Source organism: Apis florea, unplaced genomic scaffold (assembly GCF_048593485.1).
Source record: "Apis florea isolate Af1SG1 unplaced genomic scaffold, ASM4859348v1 contig_2839_pilon, whole genome shotgun sequence".
Classification (NCBI taxonomy): Eukaryota; Metazoa; Arthropoda; class Insecta; order Hymenoptera; family Apidae; genus Apis; species Apis florea.
In genome coordinates this window covers 1456958-1473823 of record NW_028256653.1, presented here as the reverse complement: position 1 = coordinate 1473823, position 16866 = coordinate 1456958, and the positions used below count along the sequence as shown (strand labels likewise).

Genomic DNA, 16866 nt, shown 5'->3' with positions numbered 1-16866 from the left:
TGAAACGGTACTAATTGGCCTGTTGCGAGGGGTAATGTGCGAAAGCACTCGTAACACTCCTCGCACCGCCCTAAGCCAGCCTTGCTTCCGGCTTCTGCCTCGTCATGTATCTAAAAGGGAAAAGATTAAGTTCCCTTTAATTCTTCCCTTCATTGTGTTCGCCATATTTATTTTTCTTAGCTGAAAATGTATGCTCGTTTATTTTAATTATTATTATTATTATTATTATTATTATCATCGAATAAACAATTTTGAATTTAATCCCAGTATTATAACTGTGTTAAATATTCATTGATTAAATATTAATAAACGTTCCCGTATAGAATAATGTTTGTCGGGCAAATTTTTGAAATTTTCGAGAAAAAAACTTAAATCTCTAAATATTATGCAATTTTGAATCGTATCGAGCGTAATCTTTATATCTTCGTCGAAACGAATAAATTGCGAGGGATACGAGATTTCAAAAGATATATCGATAGGTCTTTTTCTTTTTCTTTTTTTTTTTTTCGTGTAATAAGCGCATCTCTTTGAGATCGACGGGAAATAAGGTCAACCTTATAAGCACGCGAAACCGCACAATGGATTGGGTCAAGGTATAACGATTCCAAGCAAATGCTTTCAAAAGTTTGATAATCTTTTCGTTTTCATTTCAGATAAAATGTTTCACCTTACTTCGACCAAACCATTGAGACTTTCATACTTTCATATATTTATTCATTAATTCGCAAAAAGATTCTCTCTGAAAAATTAAATTTCGCTCGATCACCGCCAATGCCGAAAAATATAATAAAACGATAATAACGCGTTTATCATAAAAATCAAAGATAACGCATCAATAACATCATTCATCCTTTGAAACTCGAAGCAACTCGGTTAATGCTTTCGATCAGAACAGAAGATTCGAAGCGAATCGGGTGCAGCATTGAAACGCAACGATTTCAAATCGATGATCTTTAATCGAGATAGATAGATAGATAGATAGATAGATAGAGAGTGGTAGAGAGAGAGAGAGAGAGAGAGGAGAGGGAAAGGGGAGGAGGGGGGGGGGGGTGAAGGCCAGCCCAAAGTCCAGAAGGGTGCTTCGCCTCGCGGGCAAGTACCCCAAATTTAAATCGTCGCTTCCACGACGACACCGGTGAATCTCCTCTGGGCGATGGCGAGAGAATTCGAGGAGGCAGGGTGAAAAGAGGGGAGGAGGGGGAGGAGGGCTCGGGGGAAACAATTTACCCGAAATTCGCCTCGTCGCGTTTGGCGACTGGATACACTCTTATTTGTCCCCTCGGCAATCTGTCGACTCCGAACGCTCAACCCCTTCTCCTCGCTTCCTCTTGGCCCTCCACCTCCTTTCCAGCAACCCCTTCAACCTCGATCCCCACCAACCCCATTCCTCCTCTCTTTCCCGCTCCCTTCTCGCGAAGCGCGAAACCGCGAAGCCTCACGGGAATTTTAAACACCGGTGATTCGTCGGTGTTCTTTAGCGCAACTCTTCTCTCTTTCCCTCTCCCACGCCTATAAATATACACGTTGCTCGATCCTTCTCTTTCCTTTCTTCCCTTCTCTCTCTCTCTCTCTCTCTCTCTCCCTCCCTCCCTCTTTTTCCTTCCATCTCGGCTTTTTCTTTCGTTTTTCGAGCATCCCTGCTTCTTAACTGGAACCGTTACTTCGGGACGAGACACCGGTGCACTTCCCATGCCGACAATGGCAGGAAACATTCGAATCTCGCGCAGCCTTTCCTCCCCGACACGTGAAAATCGCGGGAGCGGAGCAAGCGAGGCGATTGTGATGTTGTCTTTGTTGAAGGGGGACCGCCTCGACGTTAACGCGCCCCTCCGATAAGGGTCTAAGGATGCTTCAACGGGGTACTTACGCGCTGGTAATCTTATAACGAACGTGGCCTGTGAATTAATCCGTTAGCTAGAATTGGCCATAGGGTTGGCTTGAATAGCGACTGACACATCATCGTCAATCGATATTCGAGCTGTGAATATTTAATTCTTGACGGGACGAGTTTTTCCTTCCTTCTTCTACTTCTTCTTTTTGTTTTTCTTATTTGAAAATTAAACGAAACGTATGAAATGTAACATTTATTTATTTAAATGTATCATTCCTATAATTTTAAACATACGAAATACGTATAATATTGTTATAATACAATTAATCCAGTTTAATTGTAGATACTTGATACGACTTTCACTCTCCGTTGTGTCTACTTTCGTTCAAATTCGTACATTTTTATTAAAGAATTGTGTTTATACTTTTTACTTTCTTAGTTTATACTTTATATCCCCCAATTTTCCCCCAAACAACTTCGAAAATTAACGAACACGTTTCCTTCTCTCCTCCATACATACATCCTCCCGCGCTTCGAATTCTGAAAACTACCCTTTCCACCCGAACGCGGATGTGGATCGCGCGACGTCGCGAAAGAAGAAAGAAGAAAAGCGCGAGGGAAAGAAGGAGAGAAGGAAAAAAAGACGGGGAAGGGACGAAAAGGAAAGGAAGGGGGAGGAAGTGGAAGAGCATCCGCGGCCGATTAAATCCGAAACACAGCCGACACGTTCCATCGAATCGAAATTCATCTGACGGGAGGGAAGGGCATAAATACGGGCGCGTTGTTGCGCATCTGCTTTGGCAAAAGAACGGGACGGTTAGGAAAAGGAGACGAGAGACGAGGAATCACTCGAATCGGCGGGAGCTCACGGCGGGGCGTGTAATATTCCCGGGAAGTAAAGCTCCCGAGAATTTCAAGACCCCTCCCCCACCGTCAACCCCCTGTGTCCGTCTCCCTGTGGCCCCTCTATATAACCTCCTCCTCCTCCTCCTCCTCCCCCCCTCCTCCTACCTCTTCCCCCCATCCTTTCTTCCCACCCTGTATCCTCGCAGCAGGCAGTAGCAGCCACCCCACCGGCTACGAGAAGGGATGCAAATAACTGGTGATAACAACAGATAGCTCTGCCGGCACGGCTCCACTCTATATCTGTGTCGGTGTACCACTACGCGGTGGCGGTTTAGGTTTCGGGGGCGAAGGGGGATGGAGGAAAAGAGCGCGGGGGCGGAGATCGAGGGGGAGATCGAGGGGGATGAGCGAGGGTGGTCGGTGTGGAGAGGCGCAACACGAAAGAGAAATCGAGAGAATGAGGACGAGTAACGGATAGATGGATGGATAGAGGCGGTGAGAGAGAGAGAGAGAGAGACGGAGGGAGGGAGGGAGAGAGAGGGAAACGCGCTGGAAGATGAAGAGAGTACACAGAAGAGGGGGTGGGGGTGAAGAGGCCGACAGAAATCGTAGAGAGTCAGAGAAGAGATGGGTTCGGCGAGAGAGAGAGAGAGAGAGAGAGGGAGTAAGAGGTGGTAGGAAGAGAAGGAGGAGGAGGGGGGAGGGGGGTAACAAGAGAAAGCGGTGGTAGAAGGCGGAGGGATGGGAAGGGTAGGTCTCTCCGCCGAAGGTGGAGAAGGGTGGAGAAAGTGTGGATGGACGGAGAGAATCGGATAAAAGGGGGGAGGACGGATGGACGGAAGAGCAGAGAGAAAGGAAACGCGAAACGAGGAACGAGAGTTCGTCGTTCGTGAACGAGAAAGCGAGAAAAAGATGGGGAGGGGGGAGGGAGCGGAGTGGGTGGATAAGGGCGAAGGTGGAAAAGAGAAGATCGACGAGCGACTGTGCGAGAGTACAGTGGAGTCCGAGGAAAGCGGAGCGATGGGGACGGGGGGCGGGGGGGAGCAGTCGAAGGGTGGTGTGTAGAGCGATGTGGGAGGGCAAAGGAGAGGAGGAAGCGGAGGGACGTCACTCGCTGTCGCATCGAGCGCGAGCGATGAGTGGCGCGCGCTCGCTCGTCTTTTGTTTGCGATACGATGCGACTGCCAGCCTGGTGACAGCGGTGACGGGCAGCGGGGTGATTCGTGGAGGAAAGGGATCATCACGGCGAGAGGGTAGGTCGGGGGCGTTGGAGGCGGCGGCAGAGCGAGAGAGAGAGAGAGAGCGAGACGGTGTGTGCGCGACCGCGAGGATGAGCAAGAGGGTGGGAGAACTGAGCTTGGTACCGGGTGAGAATCACAGAGGTACGCTACACTTAACGCGACCCATGCGTACATATGTTACATGGATGAGCATACGTATATATATACATATATATATATATATATATATAACGCGAGCGTCGATACGTGCGCGTAAATTTCTACCGCCGGGGGAAGGGGGGGGGGGGCCTTGTTGTCAGCAGGTTGCCGGATGCACATCCACCTACGGATCTCTCCGCTCTTCTCCGCACTTCTGCTCTACTCCGCTTTGCTTTGCCCGCGAGTAACACACCGAGTCTCCGCGTGTATACGTACGGATCTACGTATACATATACGTATACGTGTGTACGCGCGCGCGCGCGCGCGTGTATATCGAATATATCGGGAGGAGGGGGGAGGAGGAGGGGGAGGGTAGCTGCACACATGTTCCACGTACACGACGTTTTGGGGATAATCGTCTCTACTGTCGTACGCGTACTATTGGATCAGACTTGGATGAATGTTGTGAGATCGTAAGAACGAGGCGGGTGAAAGAGAAAGAGACGGATATACGGATGAAAGGGAGCGTTGAGCAATTTCAGATTTGCTTCCGACACGAGTTGGTATTTCGTTTAGCGAGTTATTGAATCATCGGCAACGCGGATCCCGCGTTAACGCTAATTAGGAAATTATCGATATTTTTTTAACGAAGAAATTTTTACGTTGGATAAAAATTACGACGAATAGGGACAGTTTATCGTTATAGTATTACGCGAAATTTATCTCCTTTTAAATTCTGTTCGTTCAACGAATTGATAAAAATTAACGACTTGTGTGTAGAAAACAATATAATATATTTTTGTATTTTAACATTCTTGCGTAAGTTAATTAAATATTAACGATTTATTTCAATCTATAATTTTTCAATATTCTATTAATTTTTTTTAACATTCCTAAAATAAAAATAAACAATGTTCAAAAAATAATATCTAATCTAACGTTTAATATATAATTATTAAAAATAGATGTAACGAGACAAAGAACCTAAAAAAATTATACTTTTTTATCCTAAGTAGCGTCTGATTATTGCAGGAAATTTTCACTGATTCTCGAGAACGCGTAGTTCATTCAACGACTGGTCAGTCATTCTGTGCGAATACACATGATTGCGAATATGAATGGCATTCAACAATAGAATGAACCAGTAATTTTTTTATGATATGATAAAAATGAACGTACTCTATCAAGTCGATTATTACAAAAAATCGTTATTACATTCTCTCGTCATCAATGATTGAACGTATACACATATACAGGCAAATACTTCGTTTATCGAAGGAGGAACTGTCGATATGATTATTTGCACAGAACAGATACACCACATCGTACGTATTTGTCTTTCCAATATTTCAGATTTTGTCTATTAATTCCCGGTTTTACGTCAACAATATTTATATTCTATTTTGAGTATCCGCACGTTCGTGCGAAAGATACCACCTATTTCCTATGAATTTTCTATGTTAAACGTCGTCTCGTTTTCCACGTAGCAGCTTTCTCTACTGATATCTGTAATGTACGCACACCAATTAAACTTCCACTTGCAGACAAAAATATCAAAGCGAAAATATATTTTGAGCGCGTTTGTAAGAAAAATACCTATAAAATATTCTCTTACACGCTAAGAACTTTTCAAAGTTTTGCAAAATTTTAATAAGACTTGGATTTTTAAACGTTCAAAAAGTACGATGCCAAATTACATTAAACGCGTAATACTTACGCGTGAAAACTTTCGTTTCGAGGAAATAGGGATAACGATTTAAACGACTTACAAAGGTTTACAAAGTTTATCGACAGAGAATTCTCTGCTTAATTGCGCGACAACTTCGTGGAAACATTTTTGTTTCGCGACAGCGAGTGAGCAATGCCGCGGAAGCGCGGCCGATGTTTTATTGTGACAAGGCTCAAGTGTGAGGTGAGTTCGGTGAGAAAATATGCAACCGCGGGCTTTAAAGTGCACCGATGCACCGCGCTCGAGAATTTTCCGTGGAAATAGAACGAGCGAGGCTCGTAGAAGTAGACGCGCTATTGCAACAATGTATTATTACGTGAGCATTCGATGTTAAGGAATGCAGCAACCGTGACAGTTTCTTTTTTTTTTTTGTCGAACGTTCTTCTATTTTAAACGGGAAAACACGGCAAATTTTCATCATTGAGAATTTTTACGCTTAGATCGAATCAAAAGTGAGTTGATTGAAGAAAAATTTGATTATTGATTGATTATTATTGAATATTACTGTTTAAACGCGTATTGCAACAAAATCGTGTAACGATGGTTACTAATAATTGGTAAGAAATTATATTTTGTATTATTTTTCAGAAGAGAAAATAGAAAAGAATATTTTCAAGAAACCACATAGTTAAAGAAAACAAATGATTATCTTCACTTTAATTAAAAAGATATGCAGTAAACTAAAATTAAATCTCATTAATAAATATTTATAAAATCATTATTTGGAAAAAGTTTTAAATTACTTTTCCCTTCTATAAAAATATTTCTATTTATATTATACACCTATATCGTATACGTTTGAAAATGCGCATACAAAGCAATCGAAGCATTCAGCCGGAAGATGATCGGGGAAGAAAATGGAAATCCGTGGCCGAAAATAACAGTTCCGTGATACGAAGAGGAGGAGAAGTAAGTTCGAGATGACAGAGTGGGGTCAGAGGATAACTCGGGTCTCGACCGGAGCTGCTTTTGACACGAATACGTTTATGCGATAACTTGGCCTCTCGTTTCTCACGTTAAGGCTCTGTCCACACCGGCGCGCATCATTTATCGCCATTTTCGTTCCCATTCCCATCGTCGAGACCGATCTTTTAAATCAAAACGAAAGATTTTTTTTTTCACCCGTTGATATTCCAAAGAGAATGTTCCGTCGCGAATTTCCCCCCCCTCCCCTTTTTTTTCTTTCCTTTCTCTCTCTCATCTTCGCTCCCGCTTACCTGGATACGTCTGAATCTGTAATGCTTTTGATATCAAGCTTTAATCGGTTGGTATAATCGTGTCGTGTCGCTTGGCGGTAAAATAAAGAAAAAAAAAAAAAAAAAGAAAAAGGGAAGAAGGGAGGGAAAAAAAAAGAGAAAATGAGATCCGTCGACGACAGAGCTCGGTTTTTAAACCGAGAATCGTGTCTGTAAACCGTCGCGCGTAACACGAAACACCTATTAGCGCGTGAAACGGAGCAACTTGAAAGAAACGAATTTTATCTTCATCGGGGATAATCAACGTAATCGCAGGCACACGATTTCAAAGGTGTTCGAGATATATGGAAATATTTCGCGACTACTGACGCGTAATTAATCCGCGAGCAGCCTCGATTAAATCGCGACGTCGAAATGCGCGCGCGCGCGCGCGTTATTCCCCTCTTTTTTTTTTTTTTTTACATCGTGTGAAACGATAAGACGAGAAGGAGAGAGAGAGAGAGAGAGAGATTTATTATTCTCCTCGACCAGTGTCCATTATATTAATACATCGATGTTTCGCCGTTTAAAATAAACGATTTCAATAGAAGCGTGCACCGTTTCGTGTATAATTGCGGCCGAAACAACGCGGATTCGCGGCGCTCAATATCGGCGCAAATTAAAAGTAAAACGCAAGAGGGTCGCATTGTAATAGCCGCTTCGAGCCGACTTTCGAGGAATGCGAAAAGCGAAACGACGTGCAAAATTTCCTCTGTGTCTATGTGTGTGTGTAAAAGTATTATTATTCCCGATAAAAGTATATTTATTCGTGTACTCGTTTCACGAGTAAAATTAAACGTTTCGCGTATTTCGAAACCTTGGTGAAACCGTATCATTTACGAAAGATATTTGCAAATGGGTTAAGGACGAGATATTTTTTTTCGTTTTCTCTTACTGCGGAACACGTAAGACGCCTTCCTTCCCTCCCCTGCCCTCGATCATCGCTACCTTCCTGTGACACGATGACGGGATCGTACAAGGACAATTAAATGGCCCCTTCGCCGGTTGCTAACTTATTCTCAAAGTTTTCCAACTTGGTCGTGCAAACAACTTTAATTAAATATCTACCACCGATGCGCGCGTGTGTTCGTCGAAGAACACACGGATGGGAAAGCGGGTGGGAAGGGTTCAAGGCGAGAGGAGGAAGACGATTAACGAATGAATGTAAATGAATGATTAATTTGCAGGAAAGAGGAAAGAAGGAGGAAAAGAGGAGGGAAGAGAGAAAGATTTGCGAAGACAGAGAGGGGCGAAAAAGTAAGAGAGTTAAACGCCAACACTAGCGATATATATATATATATAAATATAGATTCTCTTTACGAGTTTCGAAATCGAGTGTACGCATACATATGTAATGCGCAAATGAAAATGAATAATGGACAGGGTAGATAATCATACCGCATTCAATGTACACAGTCAACCCCCCAGTCATTTTCTAATTGTGTCCATCATCGTATTGGCATGCCGCGGTTTTCGTTAATTATAATGAAGTCTCGGATGCAATATATGTATTAGGGTAAATACGGGGTAAATACCATCATTTTTGTCACGTGAAATCAGATTAAGAGTGCGTTCCTGCGATCGTTGGAAAGATTATAATTATTATTTGGAGGAGCGTTCGAACGAAATGTAACAAGGGAAGAATCTTCACGATTGTTTTCTCTATGGAATCGTTTGAAAACAGTATCTCGAGGAGATATAGCTGCTCACATTCACATTTTTTTCATCGATTTGTAATTGTATCGTTTTTAAACCACTACGATATCTGACGTGTACATTGACTAAATTACATTGACTAATTAAGCTAATACATGAAAGATATAGGCGATGTAACAATAACAGTTTTCACATTTATTTATAAGCATCGATAATTATTTTTAACACCTGTATCGCCTTCTAATTAATGTCTACGAATATTATATTTATTTTTATAACATTTGTTTATCATAATTGCATTATCACCCATTGAAAAAAAAAAAAAAAAGAAAGAAAATCTCGTTCATCATCAACATCTCTCGTCCAACTTCAAAAATAATTTCGTATCTAAGTATCCTCGAATATTCGCCAACGACTCGTGTCCTCGGAATATGTCGGCGGAGAGAAAAAAAGGAAAAAAAAAAAAAAATCTCCCTTTTAGCAAAAATTATCGACGGTTCGAGGAAGCGCGATCCATTCGAAAAGCGGCATTGATACGAAAACGAGTATCGACTTTGACCGTCCACCGACTCTCACCTTTGCCAGCGCGCTCCTTTTAATCTATCCACGCGGCGTAACGTGTTCCTCCGCCTCCGGGGGCTTTCGGATGGCGGTGCAGAAAAAGGGGATGGAGAGGAAAGAGAGCGGGGGAGGGGGGAAAAAAAAAGGAAGGAAGAAAGAAAGAAAGAAAGAAAGAAGGGAAAAAAAGGAGGAGAGAAAAAAGAAAAGGGATCCATGCGGAATCGGGCGCGTCGAGTACGTGAAACGCATTACACGATCATCGCGTACGGAAAGCCCAGATCAATTACATAATGGCGCGACTGAAACGGATGCTCTTCAACCACCGCCCCGAGCCCCCTTAGCCCTGTCCCGCCCCAAAGCGTCCCCGCGCCCCCTCTCCTCCTCTTCCACCTCCACCCCCCTCCCTCCCCCTCCTCCTCGCGCAGCCCCTTTCGCAAAGTGACTATAGAACAAAGGGTTGAGCCTCTTCTCTGCGGGCGCAGTAATTATTATGCTCTTTGACGATCCCTCTGTCTGTCAACGGTAACGCCAACGGAATCGATACTTCTAAAACTTTAATCGTTTCACGTATGAGTGACATGCTTTCGCGTTAAGCCGCATGTAAAAATATTCCGCGGTTCAGTCAGGGTGGGGGGAGACGAGTTGGGGAGAAGGGTTGAATCTCGTGAAAGTGACGAGGAGGGTACGGATTCGTGTCGATGGTTTTTCTTTCGTGGGAAATCGATGGATCGTAAGGGGGTGGAAGTTTCGACTGATGAAAGTGGAGGAATGTTTTTGGAATGTGTATACGTGTGATAAGATGATCGATTTTATATAAGGACGTTTTTATAAAAATGACGATGAGATTGGGACTTGTTTAGGAAAGCATATGACACGTACGTTACGTAATACTGTTAATTTATCCATTAATTTGCAATCTATCTTTTGATTTCTTCTTCTTCTTTTTTTCTTTTTTTTTCCTTTCTTTCTTCTGGCAATGAATTTAAACGAATGTCGAATGTGAAACTTCAAATTATGACACTTATACAATATTGAATATTATAATTTATTGATGTAAATGTTTTATTTAACTAATTAAACGGTTATCTTTAATTTAGGATTTATTTTAAAAATTATTATAAATTCATACATATGTATTATTTATTAATTCCAAACACGTTTATCACACGTTTTTATCTACTTCGGATAAATCGATATATTTAACTAACAGATAACGAATAAAATTTACATTAAAAAAGCAAACAACTGGAAAAAAAATATAGGAAAAGAATTGGAAAAAATTTTAACGAACTTATTAAACAACGAATCGAATAGATATCGATGAGCGGAGAAATGGACAAGTGAAGAAATTGTTGACACGGTATACATCAGTGTCAAATAAGGGAGGGAAATACGGAAGATAAACGGAGGATCGCGATGTTACCGAGAGTTAGATACTTTGCTGGATCAGTAGTGAAAAATGATAGGGCGCGATCGAGCTTGCGTCGCTGGGATCTCATTATCTCTGGTGGAAAGACGAGATCGTCTTCGTGAAACTTCTTTTTCGCCTGGAAGGAAGGAGGATCTCCCTCCATTTCACGATACAGAAACGCTTTCCTCGTTAGTCTTAATTTTCTGTTGCGGACCGACATAGGCGACGATACTTCATATCGCGAACGACAGTACATTCGTGGGAGCGTTAATGACACCGTGGATACACACGATGAATAAGATCGTAATAACGAGTGCCAACCCCTTGTTCGCACCCCTTAATTTTCCTGCCTAATGTTTGGATTAATTTTCCGTTCGTCTTTTTTCGCGCGCCGCGGATATATTTACTTTTGTTAAAAATAAAACAAAGAATGTAGGCCGCTGTCTTCGTATCTGATGAATATGAAATTTCTTCTTTCGCGACAATACCGTGACGGAATTATGTTTATACGTGCAATATGCATGGCGCACAGTTTTCAGCGAAGTAAGATCATAATGCTATGTATAATTTCAACGAAATAATCTCGTTAATCTCGGATATCTATCACGATCTTCGATAATAAGATTTCTTTTAAAAACCACGTATAATATTGTATAAAGTATTCAAGACGGTATTTATGTTTGATCGTGCATCTTGATCGTTTCAAATTTGTTATATCAAGATTGTTGTATAATATTCATTTTTTTTTTTTTTTTTTTACTACGAATATAAAAATCGCTTGCATACAGTAGCGTACAAAATATTATAAAATCTAATTGGTCCAACAGAGGATCTTTGACCTCGGAACGTATCTAATGATACGAGGCGAAAAGAACCGAAGGAAATGTCTGATTTTTCAAACGCGTTTCCGATTGCAGATATCGCATATCATTACACATATACACATATAGTATGTATATAGACGTATACCAGAGATGCTGCTCTTGGCCCGAGCAAAATCTCAGCCCGCAGGAATGACAATAGACTGTCAGATAATGAATCCCCACTGTCACCCCCTTTACCATCCCACGTCCTAAAACCCACCCTTTGCCATTCTCTCTCTTTCTCTAGTCATCTTTTTCTCGCAAGTTTCCTTTCTCCCGGCAGCGACGGCTTCGAAACCATCAACTTTTACTCATCGGAGAACAAACTCTTCTGAAACTGTATCGATGTTGCGAAAAATTAGACTGACCGAATCGATCATGAAACATAAAAATATAAGGCTAATTATTTTTCTTATGATATTTTAGATAATGGAAAAACTTATATGTATCTACGTTAAGTATTTTTTTTAAATTATGTAAATTATAGAAAAATAATTATATGATTTTTTTGTAAGTATATTCATATATTTTTTTATTTTAAATAAATATTATCACAATATTGTAATTATACAATATATTGTAAGAATATTTTATTATATAATTAATATGATTTAATCTTACCTTTTTGTCTTAGTATGTAATGCTTTTTTTCAATATTTTCTTTTATTTTCATTTCTATGATATATAATTATATCGTTATATAAATTAATAAACAATAAAAAGTATTTATGTAACTTTTACTTAATCTCCAGTCGTATCTCTCACTATAACCATATCCCTTATACTTTCCACCCTCTATTCTTGTAGCAAACAGGACTATGACCGAGTAGACGAGGCGTTCACTCAGAGTTAATACCACTTTTATTGGTCAAGATCCAGTCAAGAGCTTAATAGACGCTCGTTCCTCCAACTTAGTTTCCTTTAAAAATTAAACGAATTATTGATTATTCATTGATTATAAAATCTATATATCTGCTTATAAAAAAAATTTGTTTAGAACTTCATTTAAATGCAATTTTATATATATTAATTGACAAAATTAATTTATAAGTTCGATATATCATTTTAATGAATTCTAACAAATAAACATAATATTTCTTTAATTTATATAAAATATATATAGTTTTATACGTATATAATTGACTGTTCTTTAATATTTTCAATTTTTTAATAGATTTTAATATTTAATAGACAATTAATATTTGATTTTTGTTTACATTTTGTATATTAAAAAGAAAAGAAATATAAAAACTTATTCCCTTATCCTCTTACGATTAAGCTTCTTTTTAATCAAAGGTATAATGCGTATTTAAATTTATCATGGTACATGCAAATCCTCTCTCATTTTTTTCCTTCTTTTTTTATGTGAACTCGGAAACGAATGGAGCAAAGCCGGAAAAAAGAATTGGAACGTGAGGTATAACATATCGAACTGAATGTTGAAGCCAGCGGGAGAGCGAGTCGAAAAAAAATTTTGCCTGGAATAACTCCAGGCAGAAAAAGTGAACAAAAAATTTCCATAAAAATGCACCGGTACGTATAATCCGGATAAAGCTTAGCATCGCGCGAATAGCTATGTTACTAGTGAAAAAAAAAAAAAAAAAATAGAATTGGTACATAGAAATGATGGTAATCAAAAATTGTAATATCATTGTACATAATAATTTTACATTATATTTTTTTTAAATAAAAATAAAATAAATATTGATCTTTCTTATTATATAATATTTTAATATAAAAAAGATCAACATCAACTTTTGAATAAACTTTTTTTATTAATTTATTAAATGAATTTTAAATGTCGAATATAATTTTGTGAGAAAAATATATTTTCATTATTTGCTTTCATACATTCATAATAGTTTGTATATAAATATGGTTTACATTTAGAACCTGAAATTTTATTTTTATGTATATAATTTTGTTTCAGTCTCATAGAAGAAAAAATTTTTTTAATATCTTGTATTTACGAATATTCACGCATAATAAAATGTTATTACTTCTAAAATGTACAATATGAAAATATCTTAATTCCACTTTAACAAAATTGAGGAAATTATTAACATCAACAAGAATGCTGTAGAATATATTTATTACAAAATACTTTAGATAATATATACTCACTAATGTACGTCCGCACAAAATTTGGAAGATAACGATACTTGTTTATATTGTCAAGTTTCAGTATTGAAAGTAGTTTTGCACTAATTTCCTGATTAAACTTGACTGAAATTAAGTTTAACTATTACGGCATAAGAGAGTTTAAATAAAATGGGAACTATCATCCTTGTATCTTATTATGATGAAATGAAACTCGAATTATAAATAAAAATATGCAGTTTAGAAAAATATGATCATGTTTTCATTCAGTAAACATTCTATGTGTTTAAAAAATATTTACTTAAAAAATTGTTTTATGTGCTTCAAAGTCAAATATATAATATATGTATTTTCATGAGATCTTAAGTTTTACTGATTACGAATCAGTCTTGAGACTGTTAACTGATTAATCATTAGCAGTAAATTAAGCTTTATAGATCACAATGGTTTAGTACTTTAGAATCAACAGAAATATCTTGTTATTTAGGCATTTTCACTAGCGGGCCTCTTCTTATTCTAAAAAAATAAATATATTTTATCATTGTATGTAATTAATTTTATTCTTTTTTAAATGTTATTTTAAAAAAAAATCTTACAGTTTGTTTAGATGGTTTGACATCAGTACTAGAAGTACGTGTTTTGGATCTTTCTTGTTCTAATTGTGCATGTAAAGATGCTACTTCCGAAGTTAATTCATCTCGTATTTCTTGCAATTTTGCTACTTCAGCTAATACTGACGCCTTATCTTTCACTAAAAAAGAAAATAATAATAGAAAATACTATAATAAAATTATACATATTATAATACGTATATAGCATTAAATTATCAATAAGAAAACTATTAGCCTACTTTCTCCATGAGATAATATTTGATACAATTTCTTATTTCTTTCTTTGACTTGTGTCAATTCTTCTTTTAAATTTTCTACTTGACTTCTTAATTCATTAATAATTTCATCACGTTTTTCCACTTCTACCTTTAATTGTGCAGATGTAATGTCATCGTCAATTTTATTTAATCTTGCCTTCAACATATCCTTTTCTTTTTCTTTTGTAATTTCTTCTTTTGTTTCTTTCTCCACTCTTTCAAAAAATTCTGTGTCTAAATCTATAAAATCATATCTAATTAAATTTATTATCTTATATACATATCTACAGTAAAATATGAATTTACCTTTTGATTTAGTATCACTGCATTCCAGGGGTAATACTGTATTTTGAGTAGTAGTATTTGATCCCATACTGTTGAATTCCTCCAATGACATAGTAGCCTTTTTTGACTTTTTCCCTGATTTCTTATTTGACTCTTGTTCTTTTTCTGACCTAGCTGCACTTACTAGCTGCTCTTCATAAGCCAACTTTGATAGTAAGATGGCTTGATGTAATTCTTGCTCAAACGTTTCCTCGACAGCCTTAAGGAAATCACAATTGGACGTGATAACACACAACACTTATAAATATGTCACTACTGAAACAAAATCTTAGCTTTAAAATTTATATCTTAAACTAAACTATAATTTTCACACATATTAGTCAAGCCTGTGCTGTCCTTATTACATACAATTCGTTGGGAGTCATTGTATGAAAATGTCCAGATAAAAACTCATTTTATTAAAGTTATAAAAAAATTTCATTAAGCTAGTGGCAAATAAAAATAAAATATTTTAAATAATTTATACATTACCATTGTATCTTTCTGTTTCCATTGTTCCCATTGTTGATTTTCATTATTGGGTTTTTTCTTTTTTCCCTATATAAATAAAGAAAAAATATAAAATAAATAAAAAAATAATAATAAAAATAAAAACAAAATATTTTATATATTTTTATTTATTATTATATAATAATTACTTTTTTTATAAATAAAATATTGAAAAATTCATTTTTTTATTATGTATATTTTAAAATATATTAAAATTATATAATAAAATATATTAAAATATATTATATTATTTATTAAACATTACATTAAAAGTTAAAATCAATATTCAAATTTAATTCGAAATATATAAAAATCCCGCCATGATTATACTATGACAGTTACCGGCTAATCAAAAACAAAAAAACAACAAAGACTACACACATCATACCTTATTTTGTTTTTTCTTATCATCCTTTTTTGGTTGTTGTTGCTGTTTCGATTTGTTGGTTTTAGATTTTTGATTTGTCTTACCAGTAGTAACATTCTTCTGGGTTTTCTTCGGCTTACAATCATCATCATCAATGCTGAGAATTGCGAATCTCGACGGCACGGCAGTCGCCATTTCTGTGAACTCTGAATATACATATGTATTGATAATGAAACTACAGAACTTCCGGTATCATTATAGTCATAAAAGTTCTAATGTTCGTCAGATTGTGTGTTATTATATCGTGTATCATATAGAAAACGATGTAATCTAGTACAAATGACTTACGTGTGTATATTTATCGTATATAAACGGATGTATAACGAAAAATGAAGAACGACGTTATGCTACCACATAAACCGGAAACGAACAATAAACGTTATTGCAAATCTTCAGCGCCTCTGGCGGAAAATATTATCGAAATTATACTTACTCGCCCGGCGACACAGTAAGACCAACTGATGAAATAAAAATAAGAAAACTTTATATTTCAAAATATTATTTTTATATTTCTTCAAATATAATTTCTTATAATTTTTGTTTAAATTTTATTACAATTTATCAAGATATATTAATGATTTAACATTATTAAAACTTGAAAAACATCAGATTTATGATATAAATAATTTTCAATTTATTTATTAATTGATTAAATTTTTCTCATATTTCAAATCATATGATATACCTAACAAAAATTTCGATTTTAAAATTATATTTTGATTTTTAAATTAATTTTAATATAATAACGATCTATGTTTATATAAACTAAAATATAATTAATATTTATTACATTTGTAAATTTTCTATATATAAATAACTATAAATTATTAATTATATAAAATTCAAATATTACATGAATAATTAAAAATATAATTTGATTTAATTGCATATTGAAATCACAATTATTATCTTAAACTATAATAATATAAAATAAATTCTTATCAATGTTTTATTTGTTTATCAAATCTATTTTTTAAATAAATAAAATAAATAATTATATGATATCTATAAAAAAAAAATATATAAAAATATAGTATATATATAAAATTTGATTTTGTATATATATATAAAAAGATTTTATATTATTATATTAAAAACTTATTTAACAATTACTATTGTCATGAAT

At 36.4% G+C, this 16866-nt stretch overlaps 1 protein-coding gene across 2 annotated transcripts; it reads right to left on the bottom strand.

Moving 5' to 3' along the window:
- Positions 1-13319: 13319 nt before the first annotated feature.
- Positions 13320-16179, bottom strand: LOC100872008 (uncharacterized). Of its 2 annotated transcripts, none has more exons than XR_015291802.1 (7): positions 16029-16179; positions 15702-15886; positions 15296-15361; positions 14786-15023; positions 14462-14719; positions 14208-14390; positions 13320-14127 (listed from the first exon to the last, which is right to left on the bottom strand). XR_015291802.1 is itself a non-coding variant. In XM_003693892.4 (7 exons), exons 2-7 carry the CDS (start codon positions 15873-15875, stop codon positions 14095-14097), a joined length of 924 nt encoding a protein of 307 aa, XP_003693940.1. In that variant the 5' UTR covers positions 15876-15886; positions 16029-16179; the 3' UTR covers positions 13320-14094. The 2 variants fall into 2 exon arrangements, 1 of the variants encoding a protein (XP_003693940.1); XM_003693892.4 differs by having other exon boundaries at positions 14208-14362.
- Between the last annotated feature and the right edge of the window lie 687 nt (positions 16180-16866).

Excerpts from the sequence above, each read along its gene's own strand:
- LOC100872008 (XM_003693892.4), bottom strand. The coding sequence starts at position 15,875 with ATGGCGACTGCCGTGCCGTCGAGATTCGCAATTCTCAGCATTGATGAT. Across the intron at positions 15,362-15,701 it reads ATAAGAAAAAACAAAATAAG|GGAAAAAAGAAAAAACCCAA; the intron begins GTATGATGTGTG and ends TTATTTATATAG. Across the intron at positions 14,128-14,207 it reads TCAAACCATCTAAACAAACT|AATAAGAAGAGGCCCGCTAG; the intron begins GTAAGATTTTTT and ends TTATTTTTTTAG.